The 21,878-nt window shown below is 42.0% G+C and overlaps 1 protein-coding gene across 2 annotated transcripts in view; it reads right to left on the reverse strand.

The window, feature by feature from the left end:
* Positions 1-21,878, reverse strand: part of LOC126544273 (uncharacterized) — a 30,290-nt gene that overhangs the window by 7,681 nt on the left and 731 nt on the right. The window contains exons 1-2 of one of the 2 annotated variants that reach the window (XR_008608907.1): positions 12,588-12,886; positions 12,396-12,431 (exon numbers count right to left, since the gene is read on the reverse strand). Coding sequence is in view for 1 of the 2 variants with exons in the window: in XM_050191531.2 (XP_050047488.2) it covers positions 12,396-12,431; positions 19,627-19,695 (105 nt within the window). In the remaining variant the exon portion in view is untranslated. Of the gene's footprint in view, positions 1-12,395; positions 12,432-12,587; positions 12,887-19,626; positions 19,696-21,878 lie in introns of those variants that run through there. The other variant, XM_050191531.2, reaches the window with a different exon arrangement.

Consider the following 21,878-nt stretch of genomic DNA (forward strand, 5'->3'; position numbering starts at 1 on the left):
CGGCCCGCGACGGCTACGTGGACTCCCTGAAAAGGGAGGTACCCTAACGCTGTTCCTCAGGACCATTAGTAAAGTTCTTTGTCTGTCTGTCACTTTCCTGGCGAAACTGCCAATTTTTGCTCCTCGCGGTGCCCACCATCGCAATCGTTTTGTGATGGGAAAGCTTCCTAAAGGTACTTGAACGAGTAAATTTTGCATGAAACATGAATTTAGAGGGCTGAAGGGGCACGTTAACTCTTCTTAGCATGACTTTTAACGCACGAACAAATTTTCTTGAAAGCAGAATAAAGACGGACAACCCAATGAGCGCCACTAGGCAATGTTTATTGCAAGACACATAAACACAACGTCTTTTTTGCATATATTATTGCTACGAATTTCTCTGTGCCATAAGGATCCCGGTAAATGCTCAGAAAGTCAACAGGAAGCAGCAACAAAATATTCCAGCACATCCAAGGAGTTTCAGTTTATATACTGCGAAGCATTGTGTGAATACATAAAGACTCGAAGCGCGAGTACACTCGCGTCCCCACGCACACAAACGCGCGGGCTCACACGGATTATACCAAGCCCAAAAGTAGTGAGTACTACGGACGCCTCGAATGCAACACGGTTTCCGAGGCAGTGTGAGCGTACGTACGTAGCACAATTCGAATCTCTTTTATCCGCGAAAAGCACTTACTTCCTCATTACTGCCCAGCCGCGGATGCACAAAGGCGAGCTTTCTTATTTTTCTTTTAACCATCGCGCGGCTGGCACCGCCGATGCCGCGGAGACTAGAGCCATCTGAAGATGATGCAAGGAACCTAGCGGCAGTGACGCAAGCCTCCTCCGCTGTCAGTGGTTCACCTATTCGGCGACAAAACGGCTAAGCAGCTGCCACGGTTAGAAAACCCGGATGTATGCAAAAAAAAGCTTCACTTTTAAGAAAATTACCCAGAAATTCCGCTGAGGTTCTCTAAGCATGCCTAATCATTGTACTACTTGCTCAACTCCACGCATACACGCGATGCATGTGGTTTAGCGCGGTTGCCGAAGCAGTAGATCTTGATTAAATGTATGCTTTATTGACCTGTTAATATGTTTTGGTTCTTGACCCGACCACTATAAGGTCTTATTTATGCTTATCGATCATTATAAACTTTACGTCACTCGATATAACCCTTATTGACCCTTATCAACCCTTATCGAGAGGTATCGGTTGTTATCGACCATATCAGACTTCATCCAAAGTTTATCAACCTTGTCCGTTGTTATCAAACTTATCGGACTCAACTCGACGCATACCAACACTTACCTGTTTTTACTAACATTACCGGACTCGATGCGGCCCTTATCGACCCTTGCTTAGCTTTATCAACAATACGCAGTTCATCTGAACCTTATCAAACTTTCTCTGTCCACACAGGACTCAATCCAACGATTAATATCATTATCAATTACTATCAACCTTGCCGTAATCGATCCGATGATAATAAACTCGTATCTGTCCTTATCAACCTTATCGGACATGAACCGACTATTATAAACCCTTATCGGTTCTTATCAACCCTATCAGTCATTACCAGCGGTATCAGAATTGCCCCGACTCATATAAGCCCTTATCACTCTTTAACACTTATCGATCCGCTTCGAGCAACTATCTCCGGTTGTATAACCCTTCATCACTCGATGTCATCCCTGTGAACTGATTCGCTGCTTATCTCTCTGTGGTACGCGACCACACAATAAAATATTATGTATGTAGTAGAAAGGTTATAAACAGCACTAAGGTGCCTCACAAAGGCTAGCCAACGTTTCGATAAGAGTTTTGGTAGGTGGGTGGGTCCATCAGTTTTGGGCGGCATTGGTCTCTGCGGTTCGCTGGTCTTGAAGTGCCCTCTGGCTCTCTAGACCTTCGCTAGCTAGCCAAACATCCTAATACCTCTCGGGATTTGCGCTGTAAGGAGCGAATTTAAATTTTGACGCCGTACCATGTCACATGACAAGGCTAAGACTTAGCCGCTCCCCGCACCAAGTCCAGGCAATCCTGTAGAGTGCAGGGTGCACGACTAGGCATGTTGAGATGTGGATATGAGTTTGCATGTACGCAGCCCTACTCTATCCACTGTTCTCCCCGCAGGGTCGGGGTATGTTGGCTGTATTTTTGCCTCTCTCTGGTTTTAGATATCGTACGCGTGGATCGGGTGTCTCTTGAAAGGTATCACCGGTGCTCGCATGCTTATTCCTCGAGCAGTTCTGACTGCCCTCTCGTTTAGTTCGAGCTGAGAGTGCGTCGGGCTCCACAATATCACGTGGTGCCATGCTAAAATGGTTCCTAGCATTCAGCGAATATTCTGCGGGATGGAACCCGCCGTGTACAAAAGGCATGCTGCCTGGGAGTCCGTTATGACCAATACAGGTTGTTATGGTGCTATGGATTCTGCCTCTGCCGCGCAGGTCAAAGGGGTCCGAAGGAAGGCCGCTCTCGCTGAGGACTGATTGAGGGACACTATTGTGAATTTTTCTGTTGCGACTCTACTCCCGTCCATGTAGTATATGTCTACAATATGGCCAAACCATTTCTTTTGTACATGCAGGTCAGTAACAAATTTTCTACAGTTAAATCTAGTGATCCGTGCTTCATCCAGCCGACGTGCCCTCATAGCTGTTATGTATTTCTTTCTGTTGCGAAAGATTTTCTTTTGTCCCTGTTAATTCTCTGCGGCGATGTTGAGTCGAATCCCGGTCCTACCACTACGGAACTCTTGGCTCAGTTACGGGATGGTCAGAATAACATTCAGAAGAGACTTGACGGAATCGAGTCAAAACTAAAAACAGTTGAAGAATCGGCTTCTTTAATTAAACAACTTACCAGCCAGATCACTGGCCTCGAAAAAACTGTGATATGCTTGGAGCGTAAGCTCATAGACTTGGAGGACCGGAGTCGCCGAAACAACCTGCTTATTTTCGGTGTTCCTGATGATGATGAAACAAATGGTCCTTCAGCGCGTGTGGCGACAATATTTAATGATATTTTAGGTGTTGAAGCCCGTTCAGTTGAAAGAACACACAGAATAGGACGAAAACAGCATGGTAAAACGCGTCCTGTAATTGTAAAATTTTTCGATCACAGAGAAAAGACAAGTGTTTTAAGGAATTCTTACAAATTGAAGGGCAAATCTATTTCAATCTCGGAGGACTTCTCGGCAGCCACTAGGTACAAAAGGAAAATGCTATGGCAGAGTACTTCTGACGCTAGAAGGGCGGGCAAGAAGGTGAAACTTGTTTACGACAAAGTTAAGGTCGACGGCGAATGGTTCAACTGGGAGAGTGAACAGAGAAAGATGGTCCTCTCAGGCAGACCCGAAAATGCAGCGGCAGCAAACCAATGAATCGATAAAAATGAGACAGGCGGTTTTTTGTGCTTGAACCTGAACGCCCGCAGCATAGTGGGCAAGTCCTCCGAGCTTGAAAGCATAATCCTTGCTTACAGGCCGCATATTGTAATTATTACAGAATCATGGCTGCAACCTGATGTCAGTGACAAAGAAATACTACCTAACGGCTATAAAATCTTCCGTAAAGATAAAATTTCGAGAGGGGGCGGGGTCGCCATCATTTTCCAGGAATCTTTGCACGTAGAAAGGTTGGCAGACATTCCTGGAGTTGAATGTGTCCTCGCAAAAGTGCATACTGTTAACAACACTTTCATTATCGGGGGATTTTACCGCCCTCCTAACACAGACAGCAGTTTCAGCGACCAACTTAATGAATTTCTCTGCTCATGCAGAGCTTCAGCCTGCAATATACTACTGGGCGGTGATTTTAATTTTCCATCAGTGGTATGGGACGGTGAATTTCCCCAGCCAGGTGCACAAATCGCTGAACCATTTGTTGATCTTTTAATGTATCATGACCTAACGCAATTAGTAAAGCAACCTACACGCATACATAACGACTCAGAATCTATCTTGGATCTTTTTTTAGTTAGCAGAAGTATGCTTCCTCGGGTTACGGGACTTAGCGTCGTCAACGGCATATCAGATCACAGAATGGTATGTCTTACGATGTGTTTGGGACATGTCGCTCGGGTTCAGCATGAAAAGCGCTCAGTGCTTGTTTTCTCACGAGCAGATGATGTACGCATATTAGATGCTCTGGACTTATCTTTTTCCAACTTTGTTTCCCTCTCCCAGTCTGCTTTATGCTCAGTAGAGGATCTTTGGCAATACTTTAAAGATCTTGTGTTGCAATGCGTGAATAACTTTGTACCGACTAAAGTAATCACTGTCCGCAAAACCCGCCCATGGATAACAAAAGAAATTGTACGCTTGGAACGCAAGGCGAAGAAGACAAGAAAACAACTGCGGAAGCACCCCTCTGAAAGTCGCATGCGCAAACTTTCAGCGCTGCGCACTCATTTAAGCCAAAACATTAAAAAAGCAAAAGACTACTACCACAATGTCACTATGAAACAATTTCTCCTTTCGTCCCCTGCAAAATTCTGGCGGCATTTTTCTTCAAAATCAAAAACCGTGCCCACCCTCCGCATTAATGGTGAAACAGTATCGGAGAAATTACAAGTTGCAGAATCGCTCAACAGCTTTTTCTGTTCCGTATTTACAGTTGATAACGGTGAAAAACCCATATTTTCGACATTGCAAAGCGTTCCACCTATTAGTAATATTATAATAACGGAAGAAGGTGTTCTAAAGCTTCTACTTAACATTGATACAAAAAAATCTTCTGGCGTCGATGCGATACCCAACACATTCCTATTCCGGTATGCCGAGTGGTGCTCTAAATTCTTATGTGTGATTTTTAATAAGTCGTTACAACTATCCGAGTTGCCTCATGACTGGAAGTTTGGAAAGATTGTTCCAGTGCCAAAAGGAGGAGACCCATCGCTGCTTTCTTCCTATCGACCCATTTCTATACTCTGCACATGTTCCAAACTTCTTGAACACATTATCTTTAAACATCTAACAGCTTATCTTGAGCTTCATGGTTTTCTTGACCCCAGGCAGCATGGATTTCGTAAAGGGCTTTCAACTACTACTCAGCTCATAGAAACCATTCATGATTTCGCAGCTATTCTGGATGAGCAAGGGCAAATTGATATTATTTTTCTAGATTTCGAGAAAGCGTTTGACCGGGTATCACATACCAAACTCATGATAAAATTGAAACCTATACTTAAAAATGAGTCCCTTCTTTCTTGGATTCAAGCATACCTTACTTCGAGACGACAAACTGTAAACATAGACGGAACACATTCACGTTCAAGACCTGTACTATCCGGAATCCCACAGGGATCAGTGCTTGGGCCCTTATTTTTCTTAATTTTCATCAATGATATTGCACAGGAATTGCCAGTTAAAATAAAATTGTTTGCTGACGACTGCGTTTTATATAAAGAAATCCGTAGTCCCGCTGACCAATCGCTGTTAAATACCTGGCTGTCTACAGTGCAATCATGGTGCAGCACATGGCAAATGAAAATCAATGCGAAAAAAACTGTAGCGATGACCGTGACGCGGAAACGACACCCTTTAAACAACCGGTATTCGATCGATGGGCAAATTTTAGACCGCGTGACAAGCTATAAATATTTGGGTGTAGTTATCAGCTCGGATTTAAAATGGAATGAGCACGTGTCATACATAGAAAAGAAAGCCATGCAGAAGCTTGGTTACTTGAGGCGTTGCTTAAGAAATTCACCCCATGAGATAAAGCTACTAGCTTACAAAACTTTCGTCCGCCCGATTCTTGAGTATGGGTCTGTCGTCTGGGATCCACATAGCGATATTAACATACAAAAGGTGGAAAAAATTCAGAGAAAGGCGATAAGATTTGTATTCAATTCCTTCAGCCGGTATGCATCACCAAGTGCTATGCTCGAAACAGCAGAACTGGTTAGCCTGCAAAAACGGCGATTTAAAGAACGATTAAAGTACATGTATCTGCTCTATCATGGAAAATTGGGCATCGACAAGGACACGTATACCGAGCCTCTAACTCGTCGATCAACTCGGTCTAGCCGCGCTAAGCAGCTTAAAGATTACTACTGCAAAACAGAAGCCTTTAGAAATTCATATTTTCCCCGAACCATTAGGGAATGGAATGTACTTCCTGCTGCGGTGGTTGCCTGCGACACCATCGAATCATTCTTAAAGCTGCTCAAAGAAATTGTGTAAATGACCGGGGTACATACCTGCCCTCCTTTCCTTTTTTTTCTTTTCTTTTCGGCTTGTCCTTCCACATAGCTGAACGCACGTGTTTTCTGATGCTTCTGCCACGGCTACACATTTTTACACACTACCACATTATATTTCTCTGACAGGATGTATGTTCTGTAATCGTTTACCACGAATGGTATGCTTATATTATTCTAGTTTAGTTTTTCTGTCTCTTAAGTGTTTGTGAACTTGGCGCTAAGAGCAGTTTACATTTCCTTCTGGAATAATTTCACATTGTTAGCGCTAATTGCTACGTTTTCGCAAATGACACGCTGCTTATATTTTCAAATTCAGTGCTATTTCATTTTGCTCACGCTTCACACCTTGTACTCAGTCTTGTTCGTCATGTATGTAACCACTCCTGCTTAAGGCCTCTAACCAGAGGCTGGCAGTAATCTTGAAATAAATAAATAAATAAATTTCTTCCATATTTGTTTTCTAACACCTTTGATCGCACTTTTCTTCTGCTTTGATGTTCCGTACTCATAGTCTTTGGGATTGGTGAAATTAGAATTTTATCGTGGTTTGTCTGGGTAGGCCACATGCTTCTGTCCCGCCGGACTGGGCTCTCAGTGGATATCTCAACTTTTGTAGCAAGGATTTTCCGGATTCTGTTCAATGCTGACGTTCTCTGTACCACCACCACCGCCGTAGCATGTTCTTCGTATGAATGTTAAATGCAAACAGCCTGCAATCTCAGTGTGCTCGGTCTTTCTCGCAATCACAGGGTTAGGCATTATTTAGATATTGTAATAAGAGGCTATACGTCACCCTGTTTATAAAGAGTTTTTTGCATTAGTCTAATCATGCATGCGTCTACGAAGCCTGTTCGATGTTTTGGCACTTTGTGGATGATTCGCACCACATTCGTTCTGGTACGTCTATTTCCAGTGCGTGCGATATGCTGCCTTTGTCTTGTGTCCCCATGCCTATTATTCTGAGGTTTTGTGCATCCGTAACCGGCTACTCACACAATATTACGTTTATATCCGGGAGCTCAGTTTTCGGGCATTTGGTTTCCCCCGCTATATTCAATTTTTTTTTCCGGTGCGTATTTCATGCCTGCCTCTCGAGAAAAGTGTTGCACTTTTTCAATCGCCTTCGGCAATGTTTTCTATTTTTCCCCGTATGAGCCAATGTGGGTGGTCTGCATATATAACAAGCCCCATGTTTTGGTCCTCCCCTAGAGCTAGTGCAAATTTCTGCATTCCTATGTTGAAAAGCAGGGGGATAGGATGGTGCCTTGTGGAGTCCTTTGTTGTTTAGTTCTATGTTTGTAGATCTCGTCGACCCTGTAACTATCGTTGCCGTTCTGTTCGATAAGAAAGACCTTGCGTTATTCCGTTTCTTTTGAAAATCAAGCTTTCTCTAGTTCGTTTAGGAGAGTGAGATTGGAGATGGTATCAAAAGCTTCTTTGATGTCACGTGTTAGGAGTATAATACCTCGCCACTTGCGTTTTGGGTGTTGAGCGCCATCTCTTTTAAAAGTAGAAAGATGCCTTGCGCTGAAATGTGGGATCAAAAGCCGAATATCAAAATTTGAAATAGTTCCGAACCTTCGATATGCCTACCAAACCACGTTTGGACTAACTTCTTGAAAAGCTTTCCTGTGCACGATGTGAATCGTATAGGTCGTAAATTTTGAATGTTATTGTGTTTTGCTGGCTTTCCTATGAATATTATGTTAGCTTTCTTCCATCTTCGTAAAACTGTACCAGGGTTACCTACGTTGTCGTTAAAAAGTCTATTAGTTTTGCTAATGTGTCGTGAGTCAAGTTGCGAATCCTTGCTTTCCTTATTCGAACCCTACCTGGGGCGCTGTTCTTTGTTCATGACTGTGCCTCTGAATATAACCGTGCCACCGTTATGCGGTTGTAGAGTTTGTCAATTTTGATGCCTCTGTATATCAGCCATTCTGCGACCTAGTGTTATGTCATGTGTAAAGGAAAGTCCACTTGAAGTGTTCTATGAGTCGCGCGTCTGTTCCCTTGAACCCATTGCTTGTTTGTTGCAGAGTGATGTTCACTACAATTTTGTTTTCGTGAGTTCTATCAAGCCTCTCAAGATAACCCCGTTATTTCTTTTTTTTTGTGTGTGTGTGGAGGGTGTCTTGCAACGAGTGACAGAATTGAAGCCACTTGCTAATAGCTAATGTCTCTGCGTACTAGTTTGCCTGCGTTCTTAGTTGAGCTATTCGGAGTTTGAGTTTAATATTGTGCCTCTGTTTTTCAATCTCTTAGGTTACGCGTCGCTTCCCATAAGTGTAGGAACAGTGGGTCAGCCGTTGGATTTTCTGTCATTGTCCTTATTGTGTGTGCAGTCATCTAGGAATTTCAAGGAGCACCTTCAGGAGCTGACCCGGTAATGGTCACAAAGAAGACAAGCGAAAGTGTTGGAGAAAGTATCGGTACTACAGACATCGACACATGTCATTGGATCCACAACCCGAAGTCTGGCATCCAAAACATTATCGTTCGGTTGTAAGAGACATGTGCAATGCCTTGATCACAAAATGCAGGGAAAAAAAGGCTAGACATCACTGTCCTTGGTAAGCGGGACAGAACGCCAATCTATGTAAACAAACATCTTACACAGCGCAATAAGGCTGTGTAAGGTGCAAGGTGCTCTCTATCGCAATAAAAGGAAAAAACGAAGGAAGCAAAGTGGAAGTATGTTTGGTCTTCAAGTGGGTGGTTGTTGGCACGCAGAAATGAGGAGTCGTCTGTAGTCCCACAATACAGATGGAAAAGATTTTATCCATATCACAGTGGAATCTTGAGAGATGTAAATTTATTCACAATTGATCACGTTTCAAAGAGTACCGATTACTTTACCACCACTGACTTCTATTCAAAATTTTCTACTGCTGATAACATATTTTCTGCATTACACATGAACACAAGAAGCATGGGAAGCAATCTAGGTGACATGACTACTTTTCTTGAGCGATTATCCGTTAACATTGATGTATTGTTATCTGAAACATGAATAACCAAAAATGATGAACTGTCTCACCTATCAGGATATAATTCAAAAGTTTTATACCATGTTAATAAGGAAGGAGCCGAGTTGCAATTTATTTCAAAGAAAGATTTCCTCTCGAGCTACTAGAAGATCAATGAGCTATTAGTGATGACGTTGAATGCCTAGCACTGCGAATTCAAAGAACAATTACTGTAGTCATGTGAAGACCGCCTATGGGAAGAAAAATTCACTTTATATGCTTCTTGGAGAATCTACAGGGCAGTTTTTCGCCAAGCTATAAGCTATTATTTATGGGTGACATCACCATAGGCATGATGACCTGCAATTTCTATGCCAGAGAAATGGTGAAGCTATTGTCTACTTACGATTGCACAAATTACATTAACTCGCCCACTTGAATAACTGCAGCTACCGCTACACAGCCCGTCATCTGCATCTCAAATGAAAACAAAAACTACTTAGAGTGGGATTTTCACACATGTTATAAGCAACCATTTAACAATATTTCGTGCCATCTGTTCGGATACCGCTCTACTCAACAAACAAATACGTTTTAAACAACGTATGGATGAAGCCGCAAGAAGAACATTCTTTGATATTGTAAATAAAATTGATAGGAAGAATTTTTATAACGAAAAAAATACAGATAAAGATTATGAGTTATATTCGAGTTACTAAAGGAAATATATGATGAAGTTTTCTTATTGCAGCAGATACATAACCGTAAGGCCAAAAAGATCCGAAGGCCCTGGATGAATGCTACACTTCGTAAGAAAATTAAGGAAAAAAAAAACTCGTTGTGTCATGCATTCGTTCAGTCACGAAATCCAGACTTATTTGTCAAATGTAGAAAGTGCCGAAACACTTAATTCTCATTTGAAGAGAGAAAAGAGAGAATACTTGCAAAACGTTTTCTGAAACAGTACTAGGCAATGGTAAAAAGTTCTAGGAGGTTGACTGGGAAGAGTAAACAAACATGTAATGAACTCATTATAGCTGCTGTAGATGGTTCAAACCTAAGCGGTAAAACTTCGGCGGAGGGTATGAACTTCTTTATCAGCTCGGGTGCATGTCCAGTTGACAATGAAGTTACGTGCACCAATTATGCAGTGCATATTGTTCCGACGAAATCTTTTCTTACGACTGGCTCAGCAGAAATCGCACAGACTATTGAGATGATAAAGAACAATGGGGCAGATGGTATCGGTGACATAGGTCCCGTAGAAATTAGGGGCATATCACCAATATATGTAATGTTCTTGTACACATTATTAACCTTACCCCGACCATAGGTATCTTTCATCAAACTGTAAAGATAGCAAGAGTGCCACCCGCATATAAAAGTGGTAGAAGGAATATGCTGACAAATTATCAACCGGCGTCACTCATATCAACTACATTCAATGTTTTCGAATGCATCATACACAGTACACTAACAACATTCATAAATAGGTATTACATATTAACCAAGAATCAGCTTGGCTTTCAGAGGAATAAATCAACTGAGCAAGCTTTGACGTTCATTAAATATAAAATAATAATAGCGATTGAATAAAGGAAATATATGCTTAGTTTGTTCGTAGATTTTAAATAGGCTTTTGAGTTCATTCATCATGCAGTATTCCTTAAAGAATTGTCATGGTATGCTATAAAGGGGACGGCTTTAAAAGTAGTAGAGAATTACTTAAAAGGTCGTTTTGAAGTATTAAAATAAATAATATATTTTCTTCGAAACAAATGTTAACAAAAGATGTCCCACAGGGATCGATTCTAGGGCCCCTTTTGTTTTTGAGTTATGTAAATGATCTGACAAATATTCCTGATTCCCTTGAAATAATCATCTGTGTAGCCGGTACAAACACGTTCTTCGCATGAAAATAGCTACAAACACTCGAAGCAAATGTTAACCATTATCTGTCAGCTCTTTCATGCTGGCTAAGGGTAAAACGAATGTAAATAAATATAAAACAGTCACCATACATCGTATTTCATGCACTTCACAGAATAATAAACGACGAGTTAAAGGTTACATTTGAAGGGGAGCCTATTATTAGAGTCAATACAAAAGATGTCTTGGTATAATATTTGAAGGCCACCTATCTTGCAATGCTCATAGCAACAGTGTAGCAGTCGAGCTTGCAAAGTGTGTAGGGTGTTTATACATATAGGCCGCTTTCATCCCTGTGTGGACAATGAAATCTATGCATTCCACGCTGTTTTACTCCAAAATATGACATGTAAGCTTACTATGGAGAACCACAACACATGATAATTACGATAAATTGTTGCTATTGAAAAACGAGCACTTCGCTGCTACGATTGCTATAAAGGGAACTCACGGAATCTCACAACACCCCCTTTATTTTGAAACACATGTTATGAGCTGACAAAATATTTTATTGAAAGCTACTACAATTTGTACATTATGAAAAATGATGCATAAGTAGCAGCATTGAGAAATGGCCTTACTCCTTTAGACAACAAAAACACCAAATTCCAATAACAAGGAATAACTATGAAAAACAATCCATGATATATCAAGTAATGTGGCTTCTTAAACTCGAAAGAGAATGGGACATCGAAGTTTGTCGAAACCTCTTTAAGAAACAGCTTCAGAAATTACTAAATTAACCAATGCATCCACTTCTACTTTATCATATTACAAAATTCTTTCTTGTATTTTGTCTAATTTTCTTTGTACTGAATGCAACACATAATTTTAAATTGATTATAACAGTGCATACGGAGCTGCTGTGCTTGTATTGTTAGATAACGTACAACTTACTAAAAGTTCATTTTGAATATACCCCTTTTTGTATATAAGACAACTGTCAGAGGCAGCGAACTTTTGCTATGTATGTATTATATTATTAGACGACTGGTACAAATGCCTCTGTCAGGTATTGCCATACCTTTAGCTTGTGTACCTTTCCTGGACAATTTCAAGAAGAACAAACCATCTGAATGCTAATCTGAACCTATCGGCATGAAATAAAAAGAAAGCCCAGTTCTTGAAGAATACTTTAGTAATATAAACTAATTCAATTTTTCACTTCAGTGCCCCTTTAAAGATAAGCATCGAACGGGTCTCGGGGAGATTGTGCAAAAAGGTATTGTCTCACCATTGCCATACTGTGTGTTAACCTAAACGCACATTCCACAACTATAAAATACGGTAATTTTACGTACCGCGTTTAGGGCTTGAGACGCCAAGCAATTGTAGGCCTGAAAATAATAAAACGCATTGAAATAGAATAATACCATTTCCCGCCATATTACTAATTACGTCGACTACATTTATTTACTTTTAAAAGTAAATAAACATAAGAGTAAATAAACATAAGAGGGGCCACGGCACCGCTACTGCCATCCTACGCTCACTGCTGATGCTTATACAGGTCCTGTTGCCGATCTTCAATGGCCGTCCATGGTCCGTTTCTTCGATGCGGCCGGTCCCGATGACACCCATGCGTGAATGGCACAACGGTACAAGCTCCCCCTGGCTCGGCGCAATTTCGTCAACGAACTGCGGCCTATCAATACCGTTTTTGGTCACTTCACCTCTCCTGGATGCTTCGCCACTTCTGGACGCCGCAGTTTTTTTCGTCTGGCAACGTGGGATTGAGTCAGCTGGGCGGGCAGTACAAAAGTGCGCGCATTCCGACGACGCCCTGGGCCACGGCACCACTACTGCCATCTTACGCTCACCGCTGATGTTTATACAGGTTTGCTACTGTGACGCTTATTCCTATCGTGACGATGATGTCTGTCTTTTAGCGGTGTCGTGGCCACCTCATGTTTTGCAAAGTGTTCGCGCTTGTGCATCGTATTTCTTGTGCCTGCTTGTTCAGGGTGGTGATGTCGAGCTAAACCCTGGACCCATGACCAAGGCTCAAGAGGAAAAGCTAAACCTTGTGGCTGGCTCTATCTTGCGTGTTGAAGCTAGTAATTCAATACTTCAAGAATCTGTGAACAAGGTGCTTCAAATTCACGTAGAGTTAAAGAATGATTTGGAAAAACTGGCAAAGCGTGTCCTTGATCTAGAGCAGAAATTTGCAGCGGCCCCATGTGCTCAGTCCCTCGCGAGCAGTGACAACGGTCTCGATGCGTACAGCAAAAAATTTACCACCTGCAAAATCGCTCTAGGCGGTCTAACGTTCTGTTTTATGGCTTAACAGATTCGGCGAAGTCTGAAACTTGGGAAGAGTCAGAACGACTCGTAAGTAATTTCTGTACCGAAAAAATTCTGTACCGCATTTTGTCTGAGCAGACGCGGCCAATCATAGCAAAATTTTTCAATGAATAGGAAGTTGAACTGGTTCTGAGCCGTGGCCATAAGTTCAAGAACACTAACTTGAGCCTCTCGCGAGATTACTCGGGAGCAGTTCGCGAAAAGCGACGGAAACACTCCAGTTCTCGCGAACTGTGAAGAAAGACAGAGATCGAGTGCGTCTTGTTATCAACAAGCTGCTTTTGAACAATGACGTTTACGAGTGGAACACCAATGAAGGCCAGGCTGTTCTTGTTTCCCGGCGCAGGGATGAATGATGTTCCTCCTCCATTGTTTCATTAAGCTCAGGTTCATCTACTAGCTCACCAGTAAAATTGCACTGTAGCACTCATAACAACATTCTCTTTTTATGCACCAACGCTAGAAGTGTTGTCGCTAATGGTATTGCACTCTCATCGCTAATCGATTCATTCCAGGCTTCTTTAGTGTTACTTACCGACACCTGGCTTAACAACACCATACACGATAACAGCATCTTTACGAGTGAATCCACTTTCAAGTTTTTTCGATGTGATAGGCAACAGCGTAGAGGGGGCGGTGTGCTTATCGCGATAAAGGAACAATTCATTGCCGCACCCATCATTATCGATTCTTTTCTTCAATGTATTTGGATTTCCTTGAAGGGTGCTGCATTTGCTGTTATCATTGGCGCTTTTTACCGTCCAGCCGACATGTCTGGCGCGTTTTCCGATGAGTATCATGGAGTGCTGAGCGAGGTGTGCGCGCTTTCTCCGAGGTCGGCAATTATCATATATGGCGATTTCAATTTCCCACATATCGATTGGTCGACGCTCTTCGTATTGGCCACGGATGCGGCCGCACATATCTTTCTCAGCACTTGTCTTGACTTTTCATTAACCCAACTTATTAGTCAACCAACACAATCCACGGAAACTTCTGCCAATATACTAGACTTAGTTTTACCTATAATCCTAATATATTTTCCGACATAACTCATGAAGCAGGCATCGCTGACTATGAAGTTAAAACTGGATGCATTAACTTTTGCGTGAGCAATAGAATAATTACCAAAAAGAAAATAAGGTGTTACGGTAAAGCCAATTTTGACGCAATTAACGATGAATTAACAAAATTTTCAGGTCAATTTCTGCATGATTTTCAGTTACGTTCCGTTAAACAGAACTGGGTCCTCTTTAAAGGCACCCTCAGTTAACTCATTGACATTTACATTCCTATGTTATCCATTTCCTGCGAAAGCAGTTCTCCTTTATAACAAAAAGAAGAGACTTTACAGGCAGGCAAAGCTGACTGGTCTAGTGAGTGCCCATGATAAACATAAAGCGTTTGAAAAGGCTTACAAAGCATTGCTAAAGTCTACTCGCCATAACTTTTTTTCTCATGATTTACCATCCATGCTAAAAATAATACTCATCGCTTTTGGCATGTAGTGAACCCTGGAATTCGCACTGACATCATTCTTACTGATGCTTATGGTGTCCCTATCCCCGATTCAGATTGCGCTCAACTTCTTAATGATACGTTTGTAACAATTTTCGCTCATGAAAATGTTACCTCATTGTCAACTTTAAAGACATTAGTGGGAATCAGAATGCATGAGGTAGTCATCAGTGAGGCTGGTGTTTTATCTCTACTAACCAATCTTAAAATGTCATCTAGTGCCGACCATGTAGGTTTCAATAATAAAATTTTAAAGAATACATCGCATAGTATTTCTTCTATGTTAACAGCACTATTTTCCCAGTCACTATCAACTGGTGCTATTCCTAATGACTGGCGCATTGCCAAAATAATACCCATTTTCAAATCAAGTGATCGTGCTTCTCCCCTTAATTATCGTCCCATCTCCTTAACCAGCACTATTTGTAAAGTACTCGAACATGTCATACACAGTTAAGTCATCAACTACCTTGAAGACCATAACATTATTTTTAAGCATCAGCACGGTTTTCGCGAGGGCCACTCAAGGGACACCCAACTTGCCGGATTTAGTAAGGACATACATGCACTAATAGAGGCAGGGTTCCAGGTTGACGCAATATTTTTAGATTTTTCTAAAACATTATGGTGAGGAACACCATAACAACAAACTTTCACAGCTCAATATTCACCCTACTATAATTGCATGGATCACATATTTTCTCTCATCTAGAATACAGTTTACATCAGTTAACAATTTCAACTCATGTTATGCTGATGTTACGTCTGGCGTTCCATAAGGCAGAGTACTTGGACCTTTACTCTTTCTAATTCATGTTAATGATTTACCCAGTTGCGTGTCATCCAAAATCAGACTATTTGCAGACGATTGTGTAGTTTATCGATGTGTATCAGTAACACTGATAGCCACTTACTACAAACTGACCTGGACGCCATAAGTGCATGGAGTTCTAATTGGTTAATGCCATTAAATATTTCCAAAACTAAACTCATGTCTTTCACCAATAGGCCACGAATTCCAACCACCTACTACCTTGATAACAACGCTGTGGAACTCGCAACTACTTACAAGTACCTTGGCATAAATCTTCAGTCTAACTTATCATGGAATACTCATATTAATCTTACCCTTGCCTCTTCAAACTGTACTCTCGGGCTTATTAAACATAACTTAAAAGAAGCCCCAATGCATGTTAGAAGACTAGCATACACAGCATTAATCCGTCCTAAACAAGAATACGCGTCTGCCATCTGCGATCCCGAACAAACTTATATCATCAGTAACATCGAAGCCTTACAGAACCGTGCTGCGCGATTTTTTTCAGAATATTCACGTTACACCAGCGTCACCTCGTTAAAAAATAAAGCCGAGTTGGACAACTTAGCACTTCGCCGTAAAATTTCACGCCTAACACTCTTCCATAAGCTTTATCACCATCCATCACTTCACGCTGATTTCTTTGACTCACCGCCTGTTATTTTTCGACGCCGTGACCATCCATACAAAGTCAAACGCATTAACTGCCAGTCATCCCATTCTGCATAATCATTCTTACCACGCATAATAACTGAATGGAACGCCCTACCATCAATCATTGCCATGGAACCAGACTTGACTAAGTTTCAACATTTAATTCGCTTACGACTTATCGACTAATCTTATTATTATTTCTTGCCACTTGTTACCGCGTTTTCAATGTTTGTTGGTGTTTTTCATTGCAGTTGACTTATGTTCTCCTAATATGTACTAATGTTCTCTCTGTAATATTTGGGACCTAATAAACTTGTATATTACCTATGTTTCACTGTATTATTACTTCTGTTACATTCTCTTGTTTTTAGTATGTACAAACTATTACCAGTGCCTGTGATCGCCCCCCCCCCCCCCGCCCCCCATGTAATACCCTCGTAATGAGGGCCTTTGGGGGTATATTGAATATATAAATAAATATTTAAATAAATAAATAAATAAAAAGTGGGGTCCATTGTTGTACTGAAAAAAATTCATAAGCACGAGTCTGCTATTCGCAGTTGGCAGTAAAAAAGAGGCCGTGTAAACAAACGTCGTTGTAGGGAGCAATGTGAGCAAACATAAAACGGTGAGCATGAGTCAGCATATAGAGAAGAATACAACTGTCACACGGGCACTTCGAGGGTCCTCGAATTGACAGTCTTTCGACTGAACTGCCAATTGCATGCTGCTGCACACCAGATTCGACGGGCATCGAGTCAAAAGCCAATCGACTCGACATATTTTCGTACAACTCTCTGGAAATCTCGAAGGCCTTCCACTGGTGGTCACGCATTCTCTCGTAGCAGTGCTTTTAAACAAACACGAAAAAGAAGTATCTGCCACGAAAACATAGCTTGCAACAGTGAGCAATAACTATCGGCAAATAGTTACAAATAATTTTACCTGTGCCGTTACGGCTTCGCATTATCGATTCGTTTCTGTCTTGTGTTTTATTTGGCTTTGGTACGGGCGACCATCAGTCGGTCGTACATGGAGGCGTTTCACATCAAGCCACTCGTTCATAACGCGAAACAAGTGCAACAGTTGAAGTCCGGTAAAAACTGGCGTGATGCAGCAACCCAACTCCTTCCAATAAACATAGACAAACATAGTTTGGCAGTTTGAATTGCCGGCGACTCAGTGGATTTTGAAACGGTCCGGTGTGCTGCTGGCATAACATGAGGGTGCTACTGAGATAAAAATTGATTACCATTCAGCATGCGTACCCACGGATTCTCCAATACCATGCTAAGGGATGAAAGAAACGGTTATCTTATTTGCATTAATCGTCATGAGATGCTTTCACAAGTATGTTTCCTGCCTTCACGTCTTAGAAAAAAGCGCTGCCCAAGGGGGTTGTGAGGCTCCTTCGGATATGTTACTAATGATGGGCTGGCTCAGAGCTGTTTATGCGAATTATCCGCGTGGGAAGCTACGTAATAGGCCTTTACCTTAAGTGGTATAACATTAGCACGTAATCACTGGCGGCACATACTCTTGTGTACGCATCTTGTAGAAGGCATTCATACCGAACCCGTCATGGAATACATGTTCGACGTCTTCGCAGTAGCGCTTCCAATGCCACAAACACACCCAACTTTCAATGGTAACGACAGTTATCTGACATGAAGGCAAGAAATAGTGAATGACTGTAGAAACATGTCGTCTACCTCATTCCAGTAGAGTGCCACAAGTGCCTATCATAGCACTATTTGATCATTTTAACAGCTATGACTCATTATACTATGTGTGCCTCGTAACTTGCACAAAATTTTGCAAACATGCAAGTACCTCGTAGACCAAACCAATGTGATGTTGTTTGTCGTGGCTTTTAGCAAATAGAAATATTTGTTTTTCACTTAGTTCCATAATTAGTTTTTATTACCAACCAACTACCCCAATGCTATAATTCTAAATATTATTTTATTTTATTATACATATTTTTTCGACATAACCTAACGTTCACCCAATAAACGTGGTATCTCCGCCCTGCCACACTAAAACCAACCTGCGTGAACCAAAACTAAACGGAGAGATAATTTCAACCAAGTGGTTTCTATTCGAAGCGCTGGAGAATCATAAAGGACGTTGTCGGTTTAAGAACGCTTGTCTCACGAGGGCCGAAACTATATCTCTATTTCCGGAAGGCCAGGAGAAACCGAACATCCAGGGGAACAATTTTTTTGCGCTTCTCTTCAAATGTTTACTTTCGGAGCCATTGTTCTGTGTTTACTCCGTGACCTTACAAAGCCTCCCTTATATGTGCGACACTGCAGGGTGTTTCCACTAAAATTGCTGGTTTTGTTGCGCCTGCTGAAACGCCGCATTGTGACTAATTCCTTGATAAGTAAAACCGCGCTGATGCATGCGTGTTTCGTACGTTTTCCCCGCTCTTAGGTTCCTGAAACGGTATCGCTATTTAATGTTTTAGTGTGCTACATTTATTTGGTACGTTTCTGTTACCGGTGGTTACGTCCAATCGTTCATCACCGACACGGCATTATCGGTGGCGTCTATGTGGACGGCTACACGTTACCGCTCGAAATGGTCAATTCACAGCGCGCGGCGGACGTCGCCGTCTTTAAGTCTCAGCATGGCTCACGACATGGAAAGCGAACAGAATGTTGAACATGGCACAAACGGTCACCCACACCCAGTTTCGTAGACGCCATCATGACCTACGATACCTTGCGTGCTTACTTCGATATACATGGCTGGGCGGAAACTTAAAGACGGCTGGGAATATTACTAAATAAACTTGTATTACATTGCGACCGTTTCAAATGGTAGATAGAAATCACAGCTGCGACCTCTACAAAAAGACACTACTGCAAATGTGATTCACCGGCTACGTCCGCTCCCAAAAATACTGTGTAACGTGCAATTTAACTACCATGGTGGGATACCGACATTTAGTCATGGAGTTTGCAGTAGTTAAATTACCTTGTACTCCGTTTCCAATCAAGTTTTATGCGAGATTAGCTTTTTTTCTCATCTGTAGTAATCCCGTAAGCGTTATCGGGCTTTGCCGAATCATCCACTGTTTCTTTGTCGTCCTCTAAGAAAAGTAACAAAGGGGTTCTACTGTATTTCCAAGTGTAAATGGTGAAAACTGCAAGACAACTTCGTCTGAGAGGGCACACACAAAGTGCATCCAACCATACCATGCATGTAACAAAGCTGCACAAAGGTCTTACCGGTTCCAGATTATGCTCGTCGGCGAGAGTTTTGCAATTGTTGTACGCCGAGCAAGCGGCGGCCAAAACCTAGAAGCAATAAAGTCCCAGTTGAAAATATCCTTAGGTTCCAAACAATTTCTGAGAATTATCTTGAAAGATAATTCCAATGGGCGGTAAAACACAACTCAACCAAACAGGAGTAAAACAGTTTAATATATCATTGCATAAAGGTTTGAACAATGGAAGCCAATTTTACAGCAAATAAATCGTAAGACGATAGGCCGCATTTATGGTATTTTATGTGTGCACCTTTCCTGTACTGAAACACCACTTCTTGAAGCCTTGCCTTTAGTTTTACATCGACTCTATATGGTGTTAAATTACAATCAAAATGGTGCTATCTCTTAAGATTCAGCAATAAGGAGAACCTAAAAAAAAGTGTACATCGCATCGAATCTGAGCGTGTGAACAACCAGACAAAGATACAGTAGGATTGAGTTTTCAGACTGTTCTGAAGTGCTAGGAATCTGTTTGCTTGGTGTTCCAAGTCACGCTCTCGCATGCAGGGTAGTTTGCAGCAGAGCGCGGTCTGCTTTCACGGCTGCCGCCGTACAATCTACTAGCCTGCTTCTCACATGGAGCCAATAAGACGCGACGGGAGACGCAATAATTGCGGATTACTGACTAAACAAAACTGGGCATCTAATTTGCTGTATATTTGAACGGAAAACACGGATGGCGCATTTTATTTTAAAAGGAATGATGATTTTTTTCTCATAGGGAAAACTTCAGACTGTGGCTGTCGTTTTGTTATCATTTGATACAGAGCGTGGCACTGCACGCCGGTTTCACAGTTGCACGAAAGCGGCTTTGCAACTCCTCCTAACAGCTTCGCTGTAATGTTCCCTAATTGATAATTGTTTCTCCTCATCTGTGTGGAGAGTGGCACGTCGACAACAAGCAAGCGTGAGAAACGAAGGTGCCGTTTTATAAATTAAAACAACGTAACCTGGCGGGACCAGGGGAGGCACACCTGGCACCTGCCGGCGCTTCCAGAAGTGCTACATCATTAGGTGGCCAGCTAAGCCCCTCTTCTACCACACATCAACCTCCCCACTCTGGTCAAATGCATGCTCCCTATAAAAACATTTCTCTGTACGACATTGACTGTAGTGTCAACAATGCAAGACTAATCGTGTACATGCGTCACATTTTTATTAGAAATAGTCCCAAATCCACGCTGTGAAGGTAGTTGGAGAGTTAGGCTGTAGACGACAGTTAGAACAATTACTATTTGGACAGCCTGCGACTACTTGGCTTGAGTCGCTACTTCGTGTGCCTTTTCTTTCGAGGAACTCGTATGGGTTTTTCGTAGCGATTGCTACGATTGGGAGGATGTATCATTTTCTCTTAATTAATTAGTTCTCGCCACCCTGCGGGTTTCCACAGAACTATTACGTCAAGTTCTTGCCTTTGCTTCGAGTTGTTGATAAATTCAACTTCGCCCTGCCATCTCCTAGCCGCCTGGTTAGCTCAGATAGCAGAGCGGCTGCCGCAGGAAGGCGGGTGGTCCCGGGTTCGAATCCCGGACAAGGACAAATTTTTCTTCAAGTGCGAGGATTTTCTTTCGAGGAACTCGTATGGGTTTCCTTTGTAGGAATTGCTACGATGGGGGGGATGTCTCATTTTCCCTTAATTAATAATTACTGAGTCCTTTCGCGCTGTCAATAGTTCTTAGAAGGAGTTCCACTCACATACAAGTAGTAGCCACATAGCCCTTACATTTAAAGCATCGCTGTAATCACAAGTTACGAGATACGTATTGCTTGATTCGACTTAATATCCCCATTTAACTGCTAGCGTGTCCACCTACTGATGGTGGTGGCTACAGCCCAGGCACTGTAATATCACTTAATATCAACAATTATCACCAGTGATTCGATATGCTAGCGGCTTCAACGCTGTCTCCGCCACACCTACCCATTATGTGATAAACGTTACATGTAAATGAAGGGAACAGCAATAGGTCTATAAAGTTGGTTAATAACAGCAAACTTTCTGATGGAGACGATTGAAAAAAATATCTGCAGTTTCAGGGCACCATGGAAAGGTGCTTTTGCGTTACGATGGCGACTGCTTCCATTGTAGTAAAAGGAAAATTTTTGAAATAATATAGTTCGTGTTCTCTAAATAAACCTCGACAGACTGCTGGGCCACATTGCACGTTACGTCACCAGCAGAGCGATGCGACCACGTCTCGCACGTAGTAA

Source organism: Dermacentor andersoni, chromosome 10 (genome assembly GCF_023375885.2).
Source record: "Dermacentor andersoni chromosome 10, qqDerAnde1_hic_scaffold, whole genome shotgun sequence".
Lineage (NCBI taxonomy): Eukaryota > Metazoa > Arthropoda > Arachnida > Ixodida > Ixodidae > Dermacentor > Dermacentor andersoni.